This window comes from Monodelphis domestica, chromosome 8 (genome assembly GCF_027887165.1).
Source record: "Monodelphis domestica isolate mMonDom1 chromosome 8, mMonDom1.pri, whole genome shotgun sequence".
NCBI lineage: Eukaryota > Metazoa > Chordata > Mammalia > Didelphimorphia > Didelphidae > Monodelphis > Monodelphis domestica.
The window spans coordinates 108,608,806-108,630,391 of record NC_077234.1 but is presented as its reverse complement, the minus strand read 5'-3'; the positions used below and the strand labels follow the sequence as shown (position 1 = coordinate 108,630,391).

Genomic DNA, 21,586 nt, shown 5'->3' with positions numbered 1-21,586 from the left:
TTTTGAGGGGAAAAAAAGAAAGGTAAGAAGTCTGGAGGAATGTTAGGATTATCATTGAATATGAGTTCTGTTTTGGACATTTGGGGCCTGACGTGCCCATAAGAGAGTCAGTTAAAGATATCTTACAGGCAGAAAGTAATCCAAGACTGGAACTCAGGAGAGAGACTAGAGATCAATAGACAGCAGTAGGTCTTCTGCATGGAGATGATCACTGAACCCCGTAGGAGATAATGAGATCATCCAGAGAGAAAGGTGGGTCGTGCCTCTGGTTCTTTCACATCCTGGAAGCACGTCCCAGGCACACCGTGCATCTCTCTTGCTGAGGTGCCTCAGTGGCCTGTAGCATCTACCGGCTCGCCCTGGGCTCCCTTTCATTCTGCCAGCCATGGCTCTCCCAGCTGATGCTCGCCATCCTCGCCATCATTCCTTGGAGACCAAGAGCTTGCTCCCCTTCACGCTATCTGACTCTTGCTCTTGAGGAAGAACTTCCCTTTGGTGTTTGGAGCCCTGAATATTTTGGCGTCCTTCTGATCTTTCCCGTATTCTGGGGCACTTTTCTGCCCTTTGAGCTGCGGACACAGGTGAAGACTGAGGGAAGGCCCTCTGTGTCTTCCAGACTGTTTTTATTTTCATGGTAAGCCTGTCTTCTTTTGGGTTTATGGATACTCAATACTTTTTGGTAAACTGGAGACTGGAGAGATGCTTTTCCGTCCTTTATCTTCTTTGACCTTTCAGCACAGAAAGGCGGCACTTGGCTGTGTTAGAAATCCAATCCGGCACTTTTCAGTAAGTGAGATATCAGCTTTTTGTTGCTGGCCTTGCCTCAGGAGAGCAGATCGTGGGAGCAGCCTTCAGGGGTCCTCTGCATTGGGGAAATTCCTGCACAGCCATACAGATAGCGCCTTCGTCCTCTCCTGCCCATCACAGCACTCTCTTCTTCATTAAATCCTGGGGCTGCGGCACAGAACCCCAAAAGGTCCACAGGACACAGAAAAACTCACCCAGATATCTGTGAGTGAACCTTCTGTCCAAGACCATCTCTGACTGATCCCGTGATTTGCCTTGTACGGAAACAGTTGTGGCCATATTGTCTCCCCATTAGAAAGTCAGCTTCTTGGTGAATAGAGCACTGGTCTTGGAGTCAGAAAGACCACAGTTCAAATCTAGCTTCAGACTTTTAATAGCTATGTGACCCCAAACAAAAGCATTTAAACTGTTTGCCTCAGTTTCCTCAGTTGTAAAATGGAGATGATTATAGCATCTACTTTTCAGAGCTGTTGTGACATTTAGATGAGATAGTATTTGTAAAGCATTTTTAGCAGGGTAGCTGGTGCATAGTAGGCCCTCTTTAAACACTTATTTCCTTCCTTTCCTCTACCCTCTTAAGGGTAGGGACTGTTTTGGCCTGTTTTTGTCTGTCCTTCAGTAACCACAGTAAAGCACCTGGCAAATAGTAAGCCTCTAATAAGTAATTTTTAACTGTGGATAAATTATAACTGACATTTTTAAAAAATCTTAACCACTTAGGGAAAATGGAGGAGGGGGTGGAATTCTACACATGCAATCTATTTTTCTTAGGTTTTCATGAACCTAAAAATGTACCTTTTTGTAGAGTGCCTGCTTAGACATCAGTGCTCGTCCACTATAGCACGCACAAGCAAGAACAAACCACTGAAGCTGATAGGCCTAGGGTTTTCATCTTAAATGATGCTACTAGGCCACTTTTCTGGATATGCCGTACCCATACCCAACATAGAAGCAGGACGCCTTCACTGTGGCTAAAGAGAAGTAAGAGGAGAGGCCGTCATTGTTCTTCAAGAAGGATCTACTCTGTTCAAGGCTAAGACTTGGATGATAATTTGCTCAAGGCAGTACTTGGTCAAGTAGGAATTTAAAGACCCAGACCCACTACCAATGGGTACTGGGCCAGAACTCTGATATTTTATAGCAACAGCAGCAGCAACAATAGCAAGAATGATAAAAATGATGAAGAATTAATGTGTAAAATTAAATATATAATTAGAATGTATTTTCTTAGGTTTTCATTAAGATATAACTTACCATAAATGTGTTGAATTTTAATCAAAGAAAAATCATGCAATTTACTTTTGTATAGGTTGCCAAGTCTACAGTTTTTCAAATAGTAGAACAGATGGAAAGTTAAGTTTTTAGACCTCTCTCCATACCCCATATAGGAGCCTGGGGGCTAGACAGCTCATATAAACAATAAGCCTGAAATAACACCACATAAGCTTAATTATAATAATAAAGGTTCTCTTCAAGTTAATGCTCTGAACAAGAGCTAAATCTAAAAAACAACTAATACAAGGAATTAAGCGAAACTGGCACATGGAATTATTATGGGTCAGTCAGTCAATGAGTATTTATTATGCACTTGCTATGGTCCAAACACTATTTGAAACACTAGAGAGATTACATATGACTTTTTTTCCAAGGGGGTTGTTCTACTCTGCTCAACCTTGTGTTTTATAAGCATAATGCCATCTTCATGTAGTGGCTAAAGAAATGTGCATTTTATCACACGTATTACTATTTATATCTTAACCCTTGAGTAATACTGTTTCTTGAAAAGGCCTGGAAAGTAATGGGGAATATTCCTGTGTGTATACCTATATACAAGATGATTTGAATTTTAAATGACCTTCAATATAAATGTATCTCAGGAGTAAATTCTCTAAGGCTGTGGATGAAGGATGTGATTGTTTCAAAGAAATATTCATTAAACATACTGAAATTCAACTCAGGCTATCAGTTCACTTGATTATTTTTAATTCACTATATTCAAAACCAAACTCTGGGCCCCTCGGTAGAAAGTTCTATGCTAAGTATCTCAAAGGACTTTGGTTTCTCTTCACAACTTTTGAGTTACTGAATGCAAGAATTTTCTGGATTGCAAAATCAATTTCTTCACATAATCTGAAGGAGTCCGTCTCTGTGTCTATAATTAAATAGAAGCCACAGCATCCCAAATCTTTCAAAGAATCTAGAATCCTTATAAATCAAAAACTGTGGGTGAAAATTAGGCATAATGTGTGTGTGTGTGTATATGTGTGTGTTTTAAAGCTGACAAGAGCACTTTACATCCTTTGTTTTCAGAGGAAGACAGTGCAAAATATACAAAAGTTCCTATTGGAGTTAAAAGCAAATTCACAAAGAATCACATAGGTTTCTGAATTTGGACTTTTAGGAAAATGGAGTTCAAAATCTTTCCCATTATTTTACAGGAAAGAACATGGAACTAGGACTCAGAATGTATGAGTTCAAATTCATGCTCTGGCATTTCTTTGTGGATTCCAGACCTCAGTTTCTTTATCTACGTAATGAGAGACTTGTCCTAGACCCTCTTAAAAGTTTTCACATTCCAAATTTATGATCTTATAACTCATTCAAGCTGTTTCCTATCTTGTGTACAGATTTCTAATATTCTCAGAACTAGAAAGATCAAATAAATAGCAATGTAATCATAAGAAATATGTCTCCTCTTTCTATCCTTTATTTGTAAATCTTAAAGGTCTTTTCCCTCCCTGACAGTTCAAGTCTGTTGAATGCTGGCTATTTCTTAGTCAAGCCAGAAGTCCTAAATCTAAGGAGTCTGCCTTTCCAAGCATCACAACAATTTGGGCTCAGAAGAGCACATTTACCTATCAGCTCAACATCTGTCACCACAGCCCAATTTTAGACCACCAGAATCATAGGTTCTTTGGTGGATACCTGAGATTGAGAAAATAAAAAAGCTGTAGGCATCCATCTAAAAAGGCATGTGCTTTCTTACTCTAGTGTTAGGAACTAGACAATGAGTAACTAAAGGTTTTTCTCAAGCATGGTTGACATCTCCGGCAAGGATTAGTTTTCATGTTCCATATTGGGCAGAAGTTCACAGGTGCCAGGAGCAATGAGATAAATGTAAATTTTAAACCTGATCTTCACAAGTAACAAAATTATCTATTTTAACAAGCTCTAGGATTAAGTTACACAAACTTTTTTTAAAAGTCTAACTGAGCTTAACATATTGATACCCTTAAGGTTTTAAGTCTTTTGATGCTTCAGCCATTGAATTATAGTATTGCCTCAGAAGTAGCTTTAAAGTAGGTGATAAGTAGCTAGAAATGCTAGAAATGATGGGGAGAGTCTGATAAAAAAAATAAGAGTGAATCTTCAAGTCCAATATTCCTGAAACTTAAAAATAGCCAAAGAATATCAATTCAAGTGACACCCAGTTAGTATCAAATTAGGTGCATTTTAATATAACCTAAATTTTTATTATTCTGTAAATTTTGGGAAAGGGAATGGAGTTATCCATGGCCAATTTAATGTTCTTTGTCCATACCAAATACACATATTTCTCAAGCCATACTATTTGGTTGACATAAAGGATCATTTCTAATAGTACACTTGGCAAAAAGGCTACCAATTGTAAAAAGAAATGTAGGAGGCATAAATTCATTCCATGATGCCAGAACCTGAGAAATTATAATACAAAAGCATCATTAAATACTCACTAAAATAGCATAAATGTGAGTCAACATACTAACTGACATAATGAAATATGAAATGCAATAACATAATGGAAATGTTTGGGTCAGTCATTGAGTATAAATGCCTGATTGCTATGATAAAGGATGGATGAGTTGGGAGGTGGGGACAAGTTAGAACTGGAGCCAAGGAAGAGAAGAAAGGTCACTTGAGTGCATGACAGCTTTGGAATTTGGTTTAAGGAGCTCTCTCTAGTTAACTTTGACCATGAAAGAACAAATAAGAACTATTCACAGGGTGCAATTTACAAAGCAACTTAGGGGAAAATATTGCTTTTTAACCATAAAATGTTAGCCAACATTATTGTGAATACCATAATTCAATTTTTTAAATGCCTTTTTCACAAAATTATACAGCATTTCTTCATTATACAACATTTTTCATTTCTCACAGATTCAATAATTGAGTTATCAAGTATGCATTGTGATGAGCCAAATTAAGTTTTCATCACTTAGATATTTTTACTTTTCTGACCTAAACCAGCTCTAACATGTTCATTGTTTTGTAGCTATCTTCATCATTGTCTCTGGGATCTTGTGATTATAATATTTCTGGCAGAAAACATTTTGTCCATAAAATTTCTGGTTGAAATAGTTATACTACAAACAATAGGAGGTGCCTTTTTAATGGCGTAATTTTCCTGAAAGAAGCAGCAAAATAATTACAAAGTAGGAAAAGTTGCTATATGTAGTCAGAAAAAGAGGAATATGAAAGATGATCATTACAAATAAACAAAGATTCATGTAAGGAAAATGCTTATCCAGTGTGTGTGTATGTTTGTGCACAGAAGATTAAACAAGAGGAAATAAATTTTAATTGCAAGAGATTTGTTAATCAACAAAATGTTCAGTTCAATATCACAAATTAAGAGGAGGATTTTTAAAACTTTTATTACTTGTTCAATGCAAGGTAATATTAAACTTTGTAGGTGGTAAAAGAAGCCAATAGTTCTTGTCTTCAAAGAGTTTACAGTCTAGGTGAGGAGATAAGACCAATGCTGTTAACGCTGACATCTAAAAAAATAAACATACTCTCTGAAAGCACATCCCTTGAATGTGTTGGCATTAGAACACTAGCTGGATAGCATGGGTATTGACAGTGTTTGGCAATTCCTATGACTTTGAAGTTTCACACTTGGTTAACTGGGAGAGAAATGGTACCATTAGCAAAACTGGAATAGTCTGGGGTGGGTGGTACTTGTTTGTTTGTATTTCGGGGGTGGTAGGAGGAGGTTGATTGTTCAGTTTTAGATATATTGAGTTTAAAGTGATGGCAAGACAGCCAAGTAGAGATGAAATTGAGTTCAGCAAGAAGTTAGGTCTTAGATGCTGATTGAGCCTTCTTATCTTTTTATCTCCCCAGAAATAAAATAAACACTTAGCAAATAATCATTTTAATAAATGTATACACTGGGTGAAGATACAGAGTAGATGATGTTTCAGGAAGAGTTTCAAGAAAGAAGAGAAGATAGTAAAGTACTGAACCTGAAGATATACCCAAGAGGAAGCCAGACTATATAGGTCCTTAAATGTTGTAATGAAGGAGATGAAAGGAAGAAGGGAAAGAGGGGAGAGAGAGTGAAGGAGTTTATTTTCTCCTCTATTACTTATGGGGAGAGGTAAGCCAGGTACTGTCTCCTTGGAAAGGATGTGACTCCAATGAGATGTTGTCTTGAGAAATGGAGGACAGGGGACTGGAGAGGGATTGATTCAGTGAGGTGGCACTATGCCTCCCTCAGAAGAGCTCAGGGCCTTTGAGATCAAATCTCTGTGAGACAAGATGACCCCTTGTAATTTCCACCTCCCAAGGGGATATCAACTGTCAGCCCCCAGGGTTCTAAGTATGGCCAACTGTCAAGGAAAGAAAGGCAGTTTCCTTGGTCAGAAATACTGAGTCACAGGAGTTTGGAATCAACCCCTTCCTTGTGATCACTTAATCCCCTTGTTGATATCTAAGACAGACCCAAACCCAAAGTCCAAATATTTCCAAATGGTTTATTTGAGATAACGTGAGGCAGGTAATGGCAGAAGTGTGAGGGAAAAAGGGAAGTGGGTGAAGGAGAGCCCTAAGGTTTGCCCCTCTTGCAGATTGGCTTTTGGAGTCTGGAGGCCAGTGGCTTTTTGGGCCCTGGCCTCTCCTTTAACCGACTGCATCTTGATCTTATTCTTAAAGCTAACTAAATCTTAAGGTACAATTCAAGGAGCAGGTATGGGAGAGAGAGAGATCCCAGGGAAGGATCTGGTTGGCTCTGGCCAGAGAAAGTCCAAACTAGATTCTTCTTGAGAAGTTGAGTAGCTATTGAAGAGTCTCAGTGGAGGTATTTTGGGGTCCCAGAAGGAAGACAGGTCCCAAACTGGATGGACTCTTTCTCAGCTTCCAGAGAATCCACCTTCCTCCTTTCCTTCCCAGGCTGGAAGACCTCCTGTTCGTTTGCTTCAAAGTACTATGCAGCTCTCAGAACTGTCAGCATTCTCCTGCCCTTCCCCTGCTGCTCCTCAGCCTGAATCTGTCATTCAGCTTGGCATCTCTCTTCCTTACCCTACAATGCCCAGCTCAATTCAAATCATCACTTTATTAGGCACTTATTGTATGCAAGGCTCTACAGAAGAGGCTGCCAAAAAAAAGAACAAAATTTCTTCCCCACAGAAACATAAAAATTCTATTGGATGATAAAACTTGGTTCACAGATAACTAAATCTGAATAATGAGTAAAAGTAGAGAGCACTAAAAACTTGGCCAATTGAGAAAGGCCTCATAGAGGAGGTAGCACCAATCAATCAGCAATTTTTTATTAAGGACCTGCTACGCCCCATGCACTGCCCTCAGCACTGAGCACACAGAGACCAAAACAATCTCTTCTTTCCTCATAGAGCTTACATCTATAAGGATATACAAAAGAGATCCCAGGGAAGAGGTACAGTGGGAGGAACTTGGGGGATCACGGAAAAGTCTGAAGGAGAAAGGAAGATTAGACTGACTCTCCAAGGAAACCAAGAATTCCAAGAGTCAGCAGTGACGAAGAGGTACATTCTAAGTATGAGGGGTAGCCCTATGAAGGTACTAAAATGGTAGGAGGAGTTCCATACATAAGGTACAGGAAGGAGGCCAGGTTACTTGAACCATAAGATTCATGGAGGGAAGTAATGTATACTATGACTGGAAACAAGATGGAACCCAGATGTAAAGAGCTTTAGATTCCAAACAAGAATTTATATTTGAACCTAGAAATAACAGGGAGCCACTGAAATTTATTGAGGAAAAAGTCTATCAGATTTGTCAATTAAGAGATAATTGCTAACTTTGGAAAAAGCAGAACATCACAACTGTGCTTCCAAAGAAGCTAGAAATTCTATTAGGAGGAAGTGAAGTGGGTAATCATTTCAGAAATGGAAGACCACCTGGGCAGTCATAGAGGCCAGGAATAGAATGCTGAGCTTGGTTACTACCAAACTAAAATAGCAAGTATATGAAAGGGAATGATGAAAAATAAGCCTATAAAAATAGACTGGTGCTACACTGTGAAGGACTTTAAATGCCAAGCTTAAGGAGTCTACATTTTATCCAAGAGTCAATAGGGAGCCACATAAGACTCTTGAGCAATAGAGTAATGTGGAAGGAGGATGGATGAGAGGGGAAACAAGGAAGTAAAACTAATTTGTCCTAGAGGCAATAGGGTAACTGGTGATTTTTAAAGCAGGGAAATGGCATGGTCCATTCTGTGTATTCTTTAATGATATCCAAAAAAGGGGGAAAAAATTAGAAAGGTAGAAGAAGTAGGATAATACAGGACCATGAAAGTCAAAGTTGGGTTGCATTTCAGAGAGCCACAGAGGGGTTTAGCATTATTGGATCCTCTAGATCCAATAGATCTACTAGAGTAGTTGAGTAACTCTCATGGACATAAGTAATAACTAGGGTTTGAATATAGATTCTCTTGTCGAATCAAGGCATCATTCCACTACAAAAAGAATGAAGACTGAGTTAGGTTCCTTATATTCAGCATTTAGAAGATTATTGATGACACTGATGGAAGCAATTTCATGTATTGTAGTTGTGGATCAGATTACAGAGTTTAAGGAGTGAACAAAGAATAGCAAAGATAAACTGATCACTCAAATAGTTTTGTCATAAAATAGAGTTATCATAAAAAAGAAATAAGAACAGTAGCAATAGGAAGCAGTGACATGGAGTGAGAAGCTTTTGTTTTATATTCAGAATTAAATATAAGCATCTTCATTGGATAATGTTGGTGCCATCCTATTCAGGGAACTCCTGGAGTTTTTTTCCAGTTCTAATATCAATGTGGAAGCTCTAATATCAATGTCGAAAGTTTCATATATCAAATGACAAGATGAAGATACTGTCTTCAAAATTCTATACTGAGGATAATGATATATAGCACATTTGATAAAGAAAACATCCACCTGGGCTAAGGACATCATGAGTAAGTACAAGATGTTCTAGTACCATAGCCACTTATTTTATCAGTGCCTAGAGATATATCTTTTTGGCTCCTTTGGTTTTCCTCTGCTTCTTTACAAAATTAGAGGCTATCAAGGATTTTATGGGGTTTTTTTTTTTATTTTAGCTATATACAAAATGCCCTTCTGCTCTTTTTTATCATTTTTATTCATTTTCAATACATAAGATAAAATAAATAGCAAAATGAAACAGAGGAAAGATGATTATTTATAGCATCAGTAAATCAACAGTAGAGAAAACCTCAAGGGTATGGGCTGCTGGCTGCCAGAGTGTCTTGGGTTATTGCATAGATTAAAAACATATATTTGTCACACACTTACTATTATGCAGACCCAATTGTGCTTTAAAAATTATATTTATAGGTCATTTTGCCTACTACCAAAGTTAAGCCATTGCTGGGGTGGAACAAAGCTGCTATTTAGCAGGTCAGAGCAGTAGTTAAAGGAAAAGGTAACTATTGACAGAGTTTGTAGGTGGTCAGAAGCACAACATTTGAAGATGCTAAATTCCAAAATTCCTTCCCTTGCCCAAACTACCCCAGTCCCTCTGTTGACCAGAAGAAACAGGAGCTTAGTTTTATATTTCTTCTTAGAGTGGCTCTTCTAAGAATCCAGTGTTCATTAGGGCCACATTGTGATTCAGAAATCAATACTGACCTAAGTGAAATACCACTCCTTTCTGAATGTAAATGCTATTTCTACTACAATGGTTGTGGTTTTCCCAGAGGGCTGTTGGACAGAGTTGGGTTTGCCATGCTTTTATGTGTACCATAAACACAAAATAGCTGGTAGTTGTTTTATTGTTAAGCATCCAAAATTTTATTAGCTTGTTTTATTATTAGGAATCCAGATTTCATATCGTTTTATTTGTGGTGGTTGGAATTTTTTTGCCTCTGCCACCTCAACTTTGCTCTTCCTTTTGAGACACTCATGAAACAATGGAAATCCCATCTCAGAAGACTGGTTAAATATGTTGGGGTTTTTTCCTCCCACGTTTCCCTATTACCTTATTGAACACCCACCATGGATCAGGTGGGATTCTAGGATCACGTGGTATTGGTGGACCCAATTTAAGGTACTTTTTCTCATATTAAATGAAGTGGATCCTATACATTTAAGAATCTCTGCTATTCAGCTTTAACAATTTTCCAGTTTTCAATTCAGTTCTGGAAAGCTGTCAGGGGACTCCAGTGTCAACTCTCACGGCAAAAATTGTACAAGGAATAAAATGGAGAATGATAAGCATTTTTATATCTTAGAGGGAAATAGCATTTATTCTCATGCTATTTCATTTGTATCCTGAGAAACTCCTCATATTTACGCAGAGTTGTCTGTTTTATTCCCTTACAGAACGGAAATTAAGAATAGCAGCTTATTCCTTGCCTGTCTATACTGAAAACACCAATGAATGTTTATTAGAGAAGCAATCCTAAATAAAACACACTTCTTCCAAGATAACATTAAAAGTTTTTTAGAGTCAGAAAAGGGGGGGGGGGGGGAACTGGCTCTAATTATATGTAAAACAATGGGGAGAATCTTCAATCCTTAGATGCTTTATACCATAATATTTTCTATTTCCTTTGAATATTTATTTTGATGAGGCTTTAGGAGAGATGGAAAGTAATTCTGTATCAATCATTAACAAGCATTTATTAAGAGCCTGCTGGGTGGCTGGGGTTACTGAAACAAAAATAAAACAGCCCTACTCTTAAGGAGTTCACAGGGAAGATAATGCATGCATATTCAGGTGGGTAAAAACTAAATGCAAAGTAATTGGGTGGGGTGAGGGGGTAAGAGGGATGTGCTCACTCCTGCTGGTAAGAATCCAGGAAGGTTCAAAAGTTATCCTTTATTTTAGGAGGGGCCTCTTTTTAAGCTTGGGCTGCATAAAGAGGAGGCAGATTTCCCCTTCCTCTGCCAGCCTCTTTTGCTTTGGGCTGAAGATCTCTTATGTGCAGATATTGCTTTGTTTCAATTACAGTCAAGTTGGTCCCAGCTCTTTTTTGTTGTTGTTTTGTTTTGATTTGTTTATCTTGATCTGGACTTGTGATTTCACTTGTACTGGGAGCTTCTGATAAGGAAGCCTCCTCTACCAAAGCAGATAGGCAACTAATCTACAGTTTTTAACTTTAGACAATTGCCTGGGAAACTGAAAAGTTAAGTGATTTGCCCAATGGGATGCAGCCAGTTGGTGCCTGAGGCAGGGGCCTGGAACCTGGTCTCCCAGATTCCCATGCTGGCTTTCTCTCCGGCTGCTTCTCTAAGCTGTGAGATCTTTGATGGGGATCACTGCCTATGGCCAGGTTGCCACACCACTAGCCTCCACAGATCTGTTAGGCAGCCTTGACCACAAGGGAAAGCTTTCCTCAAGTATAGTACTGGTTGGAGGGCAGCATGCTTAATATGGAAGAAAAAAAGTATTATTGTATGTCTTTTTCCGCATCCAATACATGTATAACAAGTGACTGTTTTATAGGCCTAACTGGTCTCTCGTCATTAGCACCTCTGAACAAACACCCTGCAGAGTCTGAAACTGCCATGGGGAAGATGAAAATAACGAGCACGGTTATACAAGCTCACCTCTTCTTTTCCTCCACTTCATTGAAGAAAATTTGCCCCCAGTTTGCCAATATTAACCTCTCTAACTTCTTATATGCCCAAGAGATGCTTCTTTTTCTCTCAGTGAATCTACCTTTCATTCAAAATCGATTTCCATTCATCTTTAATTTCATTAACCCCATCTGGGTTCATTATCATTTCTTCATGTCTCCTGCAATGCACTCTATTGTTAAAATTATAAAAATTATATGCTAGAATAAAAGAGGGCATCAAGTCCAGCCATGTCATTTATAAATGAGGCTATAGAGACTCTTAAGTAATTAAATCACTTCATTGTATGTATTTGTGTCTTTTTAAGTGTTCCTAGTTCTTTTACATGTGTTTATCCTGCCCTCTACCTTAGATTAGGGGTTCTCTAAACTTTTTTACATAGTAAAAAGTAGTTGAATATACATATATCTAATATATATATATACATTTATAAATTACTATATGTACTACCATAGTATTAATTATATATTAGTGAATTTATATGAATTATAAAAATAGAAAATTTAAAAGATGAGATAAAGATGAAATATCTTATTCTTATTCTAAAATCAATCCAAACTACTGTAGTTTTCCGAGTGACGTGTGCTTTAGGAAAATCACTGGTAGCATGTGAAAGAGGTATATATCAATAATGATAGCAATTTAAAGAAAGGAGACCAAGTAGGAGGCTAGCTAACCTGAACTGCTGTGATGGCTATATGAGGAGAGAGGAGGGGAAGAAAGGAGATGTTATGGAGGTAGAAATAATAATAAAATGTATTAAATGTAGTGAATGAGAGAGAAGGAATCAGAAATAATACCAAGGTGGCCAAATGGGATAACTGGAAAAGTAATGGAGTCCTCAATAGGATAGGAAGGTTTAGAATAGGGGTGGGTTTGGGGGAATAAGTAATGAATTCTTTTTTTAAACATGATGAATTTGAGATGTCTATAAGACATTAAATTAACAATTTCTAATATGCAGTTGGTTTTGTGAAACTGGACCTCAGAATAGAGTAGGGTTGAATATATAGCTCTAATATTTATCAATATAGAATTGAAAATTAATATCGTGTAGCTGAAGAAGTCCCCAAGTGAACAGGTATACAGAGAAAAGAAAGGAGGGCCCTAAATCAAAGCCTTTGGGTAAATTCTTGTTTTAGGGTTTGATGTACATGATGGTTCATAAAAAAAAATGAAAAAGAGCAAGGGGGTAGGAAGAGAAGGAAGGAGAGAAGTATCAAAACAACTCAGAGATAATACAGGAGCAGAGAGTAGTCAAGTAGATCAAATGCTACAGAGAGATCAAGAAGGTTGTAGACTGAGAAAAGTCCATTAGATTTGGCAGCAAAGAGGTCATTAGGAACTTTGAAAAGAGCAGTTTCAGTTGAGTGAAGAGTGAAACATAGCTAAGAAGTTAAGAATCGGTGACACTGAATGCATTGTGGTCCTCTTGACAAAAAAAAAAAAAACATAAGAAAGAGCTGAATTTAGGGAGAAAGATAATGTCATCACAACCCATTCATGCCTGTTCATTTGGTAAATCTTACTCTCACCAAAAAATTAAAAAGAGGTGTTGAGGGTTACTCAGCAGCCTCTTTCCCAGAATGCACAATCTTCTGCTGGGTTGATTAGGAGACTAGATGTGGGGACTCTGCAGGCAGGGAAGAGATTTTGCTTTCAAAGATACTCTATTGTCTAAATTGGGTTAGGTAGGTCCTTACCAGGAGCCATATAAGATCTACAATAAGGCATTATGTGGGAAAATGTTGAAGGTGTTACCAGAGCTGTGGTAGAGGCAAGCCCAGAGTTGACTATGGGGGTGGATTCCAACATATCTTCCCACCCTTTTTAAGAATCAGGATTAATTTTTTTCTCTTTCCATTTTAGTTTCACATGTCATGATAAGTATATCACAAATATTCAGTAAATATTTGCTGATTTTTTTTCTATTTTTGATATGGAAGACTTTTCTACTCAACCTCTTCTTTTTATGTAATTAAGGAGAAACTTCATTTGGACCATTCTCCTATAGGAATTGTTAATGTTATTTTTTTAAATGTTTGGCTCCTCAAAATAGAAAAACTCTTCATAAATCATATATAGTAAAGCTAAATTCTATCTAGGGAAGCTACATAGCCAGGTACCCATGTTAACAGAATATCTCCATAGAACCTCAGGTTCAATAAGGTAATTAGTAAAATCAGCAAAACTAATTCCAGGAATTCATTGTTAGGGATCCATTCAACATAGTCTTGATGCCCATATTCATTCATACCAGCTTCAGATTGGTGCTGATCTAGGGCCAATATTCTTGAAGTTAAAAAAAAAACTAAAGGATTTAACATTACCCTTTAAAAACTACTGAGGTTGTGGTATAAAAGGCCAGATTGAAGTTAAGGAATGTACCGAGATATGTTTTGTGATCTTGGACAATTATTTCTCTCAGTTCTGTTTCTATAGCTATTACATCTTCTTCATATGGATGGTAAGAATTAAATATTTCAGTAAATAATTTTGGACTCTAAAGATAAAGTATTATTTAAATTTGGAAATGCTAGCATTATTTAGGACTTTTTGGGTGAAATTATTTATAAACTCCCTTTAAGATGCCGTCCAGAGGCAGCTTTTTTGTTGTGCCACCAATTTACTCTATGACACTCAAAACTAGTCACTTAACCTTTTTTTTTTTTGCTTTTACTTTTCTATCTGCAAAATAATGGTTCCGGTGATTTAAAGTATAGTAAATGCTTCTAAATAAAGGTGCTATTAAAACCTTTAGTATTCATGTGAGCCTTTAGTATTAATAAAAAGGGTACTTCAGCTCTTATTGATGCTGTTGACAGAAAATCATAGCAGTCAAGGCATTTAATACATAAGCCATTTCCAAAAATCTAATACATGCCACAAGAAGAACCGATTTGGGATGATATTTAAGCCTTTGGGGGCAGGGATAGGAGAGAACCATGCTGCTGTGGCCTTTCTTCATTTTAATGGACATTTGGCATTTGGTCTCCTGTCCCATGTTCTTCGTTCTAACTAACTTTGCTTTCCCCAAAAAGTTTTTAAAAGGTAATTTTCCCAGCCCATACCCTGAAATAGGAAAAAATGTTTTCATTCTAAAACTACGAAACCCTTTAAGACTTCCCATTCAGGTGAGATGTCTATCATGCTCTTACCATGTACTTTAGTGCTCTAAAAGGGCACTCGGCTCCATGGCTTCCCTCAGGTCAGGGAAGGGACTGGGAGGCGAACTGCTCCAGGGTGGGGAGGGGAATGGTGAGCTTCCTCTGAGGAGCTAGCTCAGGGGAAACAGTAAGAAGAGCCAGAAAATAGCGAGGAAACACTCTGTTCACCAGAGCGAGGTGCCCCTCCCTCAGATATCCGTCCTTGGGAAGAGTGGGCACAGGCGGGGCTCAAACACGCACGCACAATGGGCCGCGTGCAATGGGAGTGAGCGGCCAACACAACACAACTTCTACCCCCAGCAACCCAAGGCTCGATATAATACTAATAATAATGGCTAGAATTCACACAGCACCTTTTAAGGTCACAAAGAGCCTCCCATTTTATCTTCATATTCACTCTGGGAAGTATTTGCTATGAAAGCCCCATTTTAAAGATGAGGAAACTAAGGCTGACAGATTGATTTTTGTAGAGTCACCACACTGCTAGTCTTAAAGCCAGATTTCTCCTCTGGTCTTGGTGACTGCCGGGTGAGCACTCTCACATCTACCGTCTCCCAGTGGCTTCCTGTCCTTTCCCTCCTCTGTGTTCAGCTTTGCTCAGGTCTCCTCCAGGCGCTACTTTCTAGCGCATCTCTCCTCCCTTCTAGACTTTGCTCCTCCAGCCGGCCCTTTCCAAGGCTCATGAGGGAGGAAAAGAGAAAGCCCCCTCCTGGCCTGCAGCCCTTTGGTGGCTACCCTTGAGGTCGGAGGTCCGGCACCCCGGTGTCAGCCCCGCCTGCTCATGTTGCGCCGGGATGGCCTCGTGTTTTTGCCCTCAGTCCAGTACTTCGGCTCTTACCTAGCTCCCTTGTCTGCCCGGTGTTTTCTGGGATTTGTCAGCTGACCTGGAGGTGAAAAGAATCCACTCTGCCCCTCCCCCTCCCCCATAGAGAATTGCTCTCTCCAGAAACGACATGTGGAGGGATTCCACTGACCCTCTGGTGGGTCTGATCTCCTGAGTTCTATGGTTTTCCTGTTAAATACATTATAAAAAAATGAGATTTTGCTAATTATAAAAATAGCATTCACTCTAGGAAAAGCCCTGGTCAAATGAGCATTCAGCGTGTGAATCCAGGCAGCTTGATTGTGTAACAGATTAAATGAACGCATGGATAATGGTTGTCATCACATTTTGATAGAGGTTATTCACTTATTTTTTTATGTACAGACAACTCCTAGTTTTCCTTGCTAACAATGACAGAGGGATGATCATTAAGATGTCTGATGCTTATACATTATCTAGACGTTATTTTAGCCACTACCTTTAACCTCGTAAACCTTGTCTCAGGGATTGGAAGTAGGCGAATGTGCTTATTATTGAACTCTTCCCAGAAGGATAGTGGCTAGAGAGGCATCTTCAAAGCCTGGAGAATCTGGGTCCACTTACTGATATATCAGAAAGGTGGCAAGGGCCATTCAGTGACTTGCCCAGGGTCACACAACTAGGACGGGTCTCGGGGCACATTTGTACCAGGATGCTCCTGACACGGGCCTGGAGCTCAGTCTGCAGGGTCAGCACCCAGAAAACAGCATCAAGGGGACTGAACAGCCAAGACTTAAATAGGATCCAGGACTTTGAAGTGACCTGAAAGAGAACGTTGTCCGGTACCTTTATTTTCCCGCAGAGAAGTCTAGCCCAGAGCGGGGAAGTTATCTGAGGAGTAGCCGAGCCAGGAGGAGCCCGGCTCTCCTGACTGCTAATCTGAGCCAGCCTTTCCTGTTCAGTTGTGCAAAAACGTTATTCAGACCCGAAAACCTGACCGCGCTGCTGGTGGGAAGAGTCGCGGAGACCATCTCCCTACCCTTGCTTTCACAAGCCCAGGCGGGCCGGAGAGCGCCCTGGAGCGCGGCCCCAGTGAAGATCGCTGCTCTGTTCCATTTTGATTTCTGAGTCCCAATTGCCCGCCTGATACGGAAGCCCATAGGGACGGGCCTTTACTTCCTTCCAACTGCTGAAAGGTGATCTTAGGTTCGGGCCTTTACTTCCTTCCAACTGCTGAAAGGTGATCGTAGGGAAGGGCCTTTACTTCCTTCCAACAGCTAAGGTGATCGTAGGTTCGGGCCTTTACTTCCTTCCAACTGCTGAAAGGTGATCGTAGGGAAGGGCCTTTACTTCCTTCCAACGGCTGAAAGGTGATCGTAGGTTCGGGCCTTTACTTCCTTCCAACAGCTGAAAGGTGATCGTAGGTTCGGGCCTTTACTTCCTTCCAACAGCTGAAAGGTGATCATACCTCTGAAGCGCGCTGAGATGTTCCAAGAAAGTGTGTCAAATCCTCATCCATCCCCGAGCCCTGCTCAGGACGCGATGGGGCAGTAAATATCCTCCGCAGCCACCTTTTCATGGACAAGCTGTTTTCGGTCAGGATTTTCAGCGCTCACATAAAACACGCTGTCAAGAATGACTGCCTGGGCTCCAAAGTCATTACTATTGGGATAATGGAACATCTTTCACCGAATAGCCAAAAAACTTTAAATGTCACGTCAAGTTTGTGGAAGCCGTTTTCAAACCCGCTCAAGGTTACATGAATATTGAGCGGCCCCGTTTGAAGTCTCAGATGTCAGAGGCACCGCAAGGCCCCAAGATTTAAGTCCTTTAATTTTGAGGGGGCTGGACTATGTCTAGTGCTTTTTGGGAAAAGTCGGTCAGCTCCATCCTGGTCAGCATTCGATACTCTGAGAGATGCCTAATGATGGTGCGGCAAGTCAAGATCACTCACTAGTAATTTGCCAAAGAAAGAAAACAGGTTTTCTTTTACACTTAGTGATAACAACTGTACCAGCTGTATCCATTTTCTGTCAAAGGAATCCAAATGACTTTTCTTTAATTTTTTAACTTCTGTGGCCTTTGTACAAAACAGCATTGATCTTGTGAGCTATTACTGAAACCACAATGATGAGAGAAATAAAGTCTACTGAAGGGGTTTTCCTTTTTTATTTTATTTTATTTATATATGCATGTGTGTGTGTGTATATACACACCTATATATTCTGAATCTTAATTTGGTGGACTTAAAAGAAATATAACCTTTTATTTGCTGTAGGGAATCCACTTTTTTCTATAGAGAGGACTTCTTTGGGAAGAACAGCTTTCAGACTTTTGAAAATGTGTACAGTCTTCAGTAATTCTTTCCCAAATTTATTCCGTTTTTTGTTTCTTTCCTCCTTCATTATAGAGAACCAGAAGATGAAGCTGGTAGAAGAGTCTCATTCGCACCACCATCTCAATGGCAACTCAACCAGGACGGCTGCTGTTGCCAAGGAACTTAATTACAATCTAGACACTCATCCATCCGCCGTGAGGAACAAGGATGTTAGGAAGAAGGAGACCTGCACGGTAGAAAGCACCAAAGAAAAGGAAAAGGAGCTCCACAGCTCTGTTTCTAAAACGGAATCCCTTCCTGAAGTGGAGGCCCTGCTGGCAAGACTTAGAGCTTTATGAATTCAGTTGATAAAAATGATTAAGCAAACTCTAATGCCATACTATGCTTGGCTGGCCGCAACCCTTTTTAAAATGCCTTTCTTTTGTATAACTGACATTAGGTAGTTATGCATTTCAAAGTATGTCACAAATTTTATCTAAAATTCACACTTGCAATTCTTTTCCTGTATATTTGAGCAAAACTTGTGCAAAACTATAATGGGCTTAATGCCTTTGTGGTGACAATCTGTTCTGCTATAGTTGGAAAGAGATTGAGTTATATATAATGTTCTAGTGAACAGGTGGGTGACTACCCTATTCTGCAATGTTTTCTTAAAGAAAATATGATATGCCTGCAGGTCTAAATAATTATATGCAGTTTGCTGTCTGTATCAATGAATCACAAATCCCAGAACTTTGTTGTATACGTGCTTGTATGTTTGTATTTATATATGTGTAGGTTCTTTCTGTAGTTATGATCTGCATTCTATTATTGTAACGTCAGAAATATAGAATAGACGTGTAAAATGACAAGTAGGCACATTATAATCATTGCTGAATTCAGGCTGATTAGATTCCTCGGAACAGTAAGGCACATTAAGCCCATTTCAAATATGTAATGAATGAGGACTATAGAACTTAAGCTAATGTACAATGCAGATGCATTTATATAAAATGAACACATCTTATATTTGCTGCTGCAATTTTGTCTCTTCCAGAAAACATTTTTTTAGCTTTCAATCATGGCTGTGGTACAAAATTATCACTTTGTTATTTCCCAACTGTATGCTTTTTTAATAATATTGTAAACAATATGACCATCCATTTTTACAAGCAGGTTTTAATGCATGTTTTCTTTTTAAAATATTTTACATAAAATTGGGGCACTGCTGCTCTGTTAATTTCTCATCAAAAAAATACACTTCTTGCACTAAAGGAAAAAGTTGCATTGTGTGGTTTCTTATTTAAACTTACGATGCGCTATGAGTTAATTTGGAGATAGGTTGTTGCTGTTTATATACTTTGCCTTATAAAATACACTATGAGGCTTTTGCCTTCAGTTAAAAAGCAGTTATATGGAACTAGTCTTGGAGAGGTCCCCAGCTTTTTATTTCCTTGTTTAAGTTGCCTCCTTCTTTCTGCTCCAAGTTAATAAAGTTAATTAATTAGAACTGTGAAACCGGGCCTGTTTATAGACATTGGGGAGCAGAGTGTTTTCCATAGCCATTGTGGGAATAAATTGTTCTCCTTTTATGCATTACTGAAATGTGCATTTTGCCCTCTAGTTACAGTTCCCATTTTCCTGAAAACAAATAAAACAGCAAAAGGTAAAAGACATTTACACATTTAAACAGACAAGCCCTAACAGCAAAGCAGAATTGTTTTGTTTAGAAATGCATTACAGAAAAGCGTGGTAGGTATCAGTTCCTAAAATGAATTTGAGAAGATTTCTTTTAGATGGTGTGTTTAAAAAAAAAAGCTAACACTTATTAAACTGAACAATGCTATCACTCCAGTCTGTGTGTGGCAACAGCTCCAGATAGTCCAGGAAATATTTGGGACTGAAGAAAAATCCACAGGAAACAAAGAGGAATGAAGGAGGACTCCAACCAGAAAGCAAACAAATCAAAAGCACCAGAGACAGGCTCTTAGAGGTCCAAAAAATATGCATGAGGCAAGTCAAAGGAAATGATGCCCAGAAACAGCTTCTTCCCTGAAGTCAGGTAGGGGAGCTGGTCCCAAGAGCAAGGTAGGGATGCAGATAACGGACCTTGTATGCCATCGCATCCTCAACTGCCTTTAAAGCCCTCTCCTCCCAGTGAGAGATTTCCTCAGTGGGTCTGGCCTGGAGACCTGGAGGGGATGGAAATTCAACAGAGCCTCCTGGGTGAGGGACAGACAGGATTCCAAGACTTGTCAAATGCCCCTCAAATTGGGAGAGGGAATGATGATAAAATCACACACACACACACACACACACACACACACACACACACACACACACACAAATGTCTCTATATCTGCGTATGGAAACGTTGTGACTTTAGCCAGCTACAAATTACAATGAAAACTATTATTACTTTTATCTCTTGGAAAACACAACAAAACATGGGTACAGTTTCATGATCCTGAGCAAACTACATTCGTTCATGTGAATTAGTGGGTAATAGTCCAACACAAATCTATTTGAAATACACTTGAAAGAATATGTATTTTCCAGATGGGCTCAAGACTAATCCTGAATCTAGACTAAATTGCACCTTTTCTTTCTTCTCACCCTCCTTTTTATGGAAGGAAGGAAAATGTGTCAAGAAAAAAACCTGGATGACTAAGCTGTCATTGAATTGTCAATGAGCAAAGGCCTTCTGCTACTAATTGGACTGTTTTTCCCCCACTCCCATACATTTAAACTAATTTTAACAAAAGAGAGCCCAATTATTGGCTTAAATATGTATATCCTTTACAAAGAACATTTTGGAGGATTGTTACCCACATCAGAAACAATGATTCTATTTATTTATGATAATATTTATTGAACTTTCCTGGTAAAAGGCCAAATGTAATCAATTCTGTGTAGTAGCCAAAACTCGAATTGTTGCGATTACCATCTGTTACAAGAACATTTGTGAATGGTTCAGACGTTTAGATATAAAGAAATACATATTGGCTATACTTTCAGTGACTCTTATTTTGGAAGATCACAATCCAATTAAGAGCTAAGTTGCCTAGTTAGAAACTATACCGGTTTAGGCTGCAACACATTTCATTCTGTATTTCATCCCTAATTAAACACTTCCTCAATCCTGGAGTCTGAGATGTGCTTAGGCCCAAGACCACATTTTTATGGTTATTTCTATGGCAACCTATTTGGATTGGCTCTGACTCCGACTCCTGAAAAATGATGTTTCCTCATAGATAAAATGCTAATTGGATTGATAAAGAAAAGGTATTCATTTCCTGTTTCCTTCATAATTATTAGAAGGAAGCAGTGTGAAGGGATGTAGCCAGCAACGCTTTCATCTTATTTTTTTTAGCAAATCACTGTATGTTAGCAGTTGTATTCCCTTGCCAGTCATGAGTACTCTTAAAACCTGTTGGTGGGCCAAAAGTTAAACCATTTTGCCCCAAGGGCTTCAATTTCCCAAAGCCTACAGGGAAGTAGCCAAAGAGCCACAGGAAACTTAACTAAGAGTTCAGAATTTTCTAAAATTTCTCAATAAAATGGAAATGTGTTTCTTTTTATTAAGCGTCCTATAAAATCTGTCCCCTAAAAGGTTTGTATGTGATTCTTTTAAGGGTAAGGAACAGTCATCAAG

General features: G+C 38.9%; 1 protein-coding gene across 3 annotated transcripts in view; it reads left to right on the top strand.

Moving 5' to 3' along the window:
* DIAPH3 (diaphanous related formin 3) overlaps positions 1 to 19,212 on the top strand; it is a 445,793-nt gene extending 426,581 nt beyond the window's left edge. For all 3 annotated transcript variants that reach the window (XM_056806852.1, XM_056806851.1, XM_056806853.1), the window contains one exon: positions 18,025 to 19,212. In XM_056806852.1, coding sequence (XP_056662830.1) covers positions 18,025 to 18,290 — 266 coding nt within the window. In that variant the 3' untranslated portion in view covers positions 18,291 to 19,212. The remainder of the gene's footprint in view (positions 1 to 18,024) is intronic.
* The last annotated feature ends 2,374 nt before the right edge of the window (positions 19,213 to 21,586 follow it).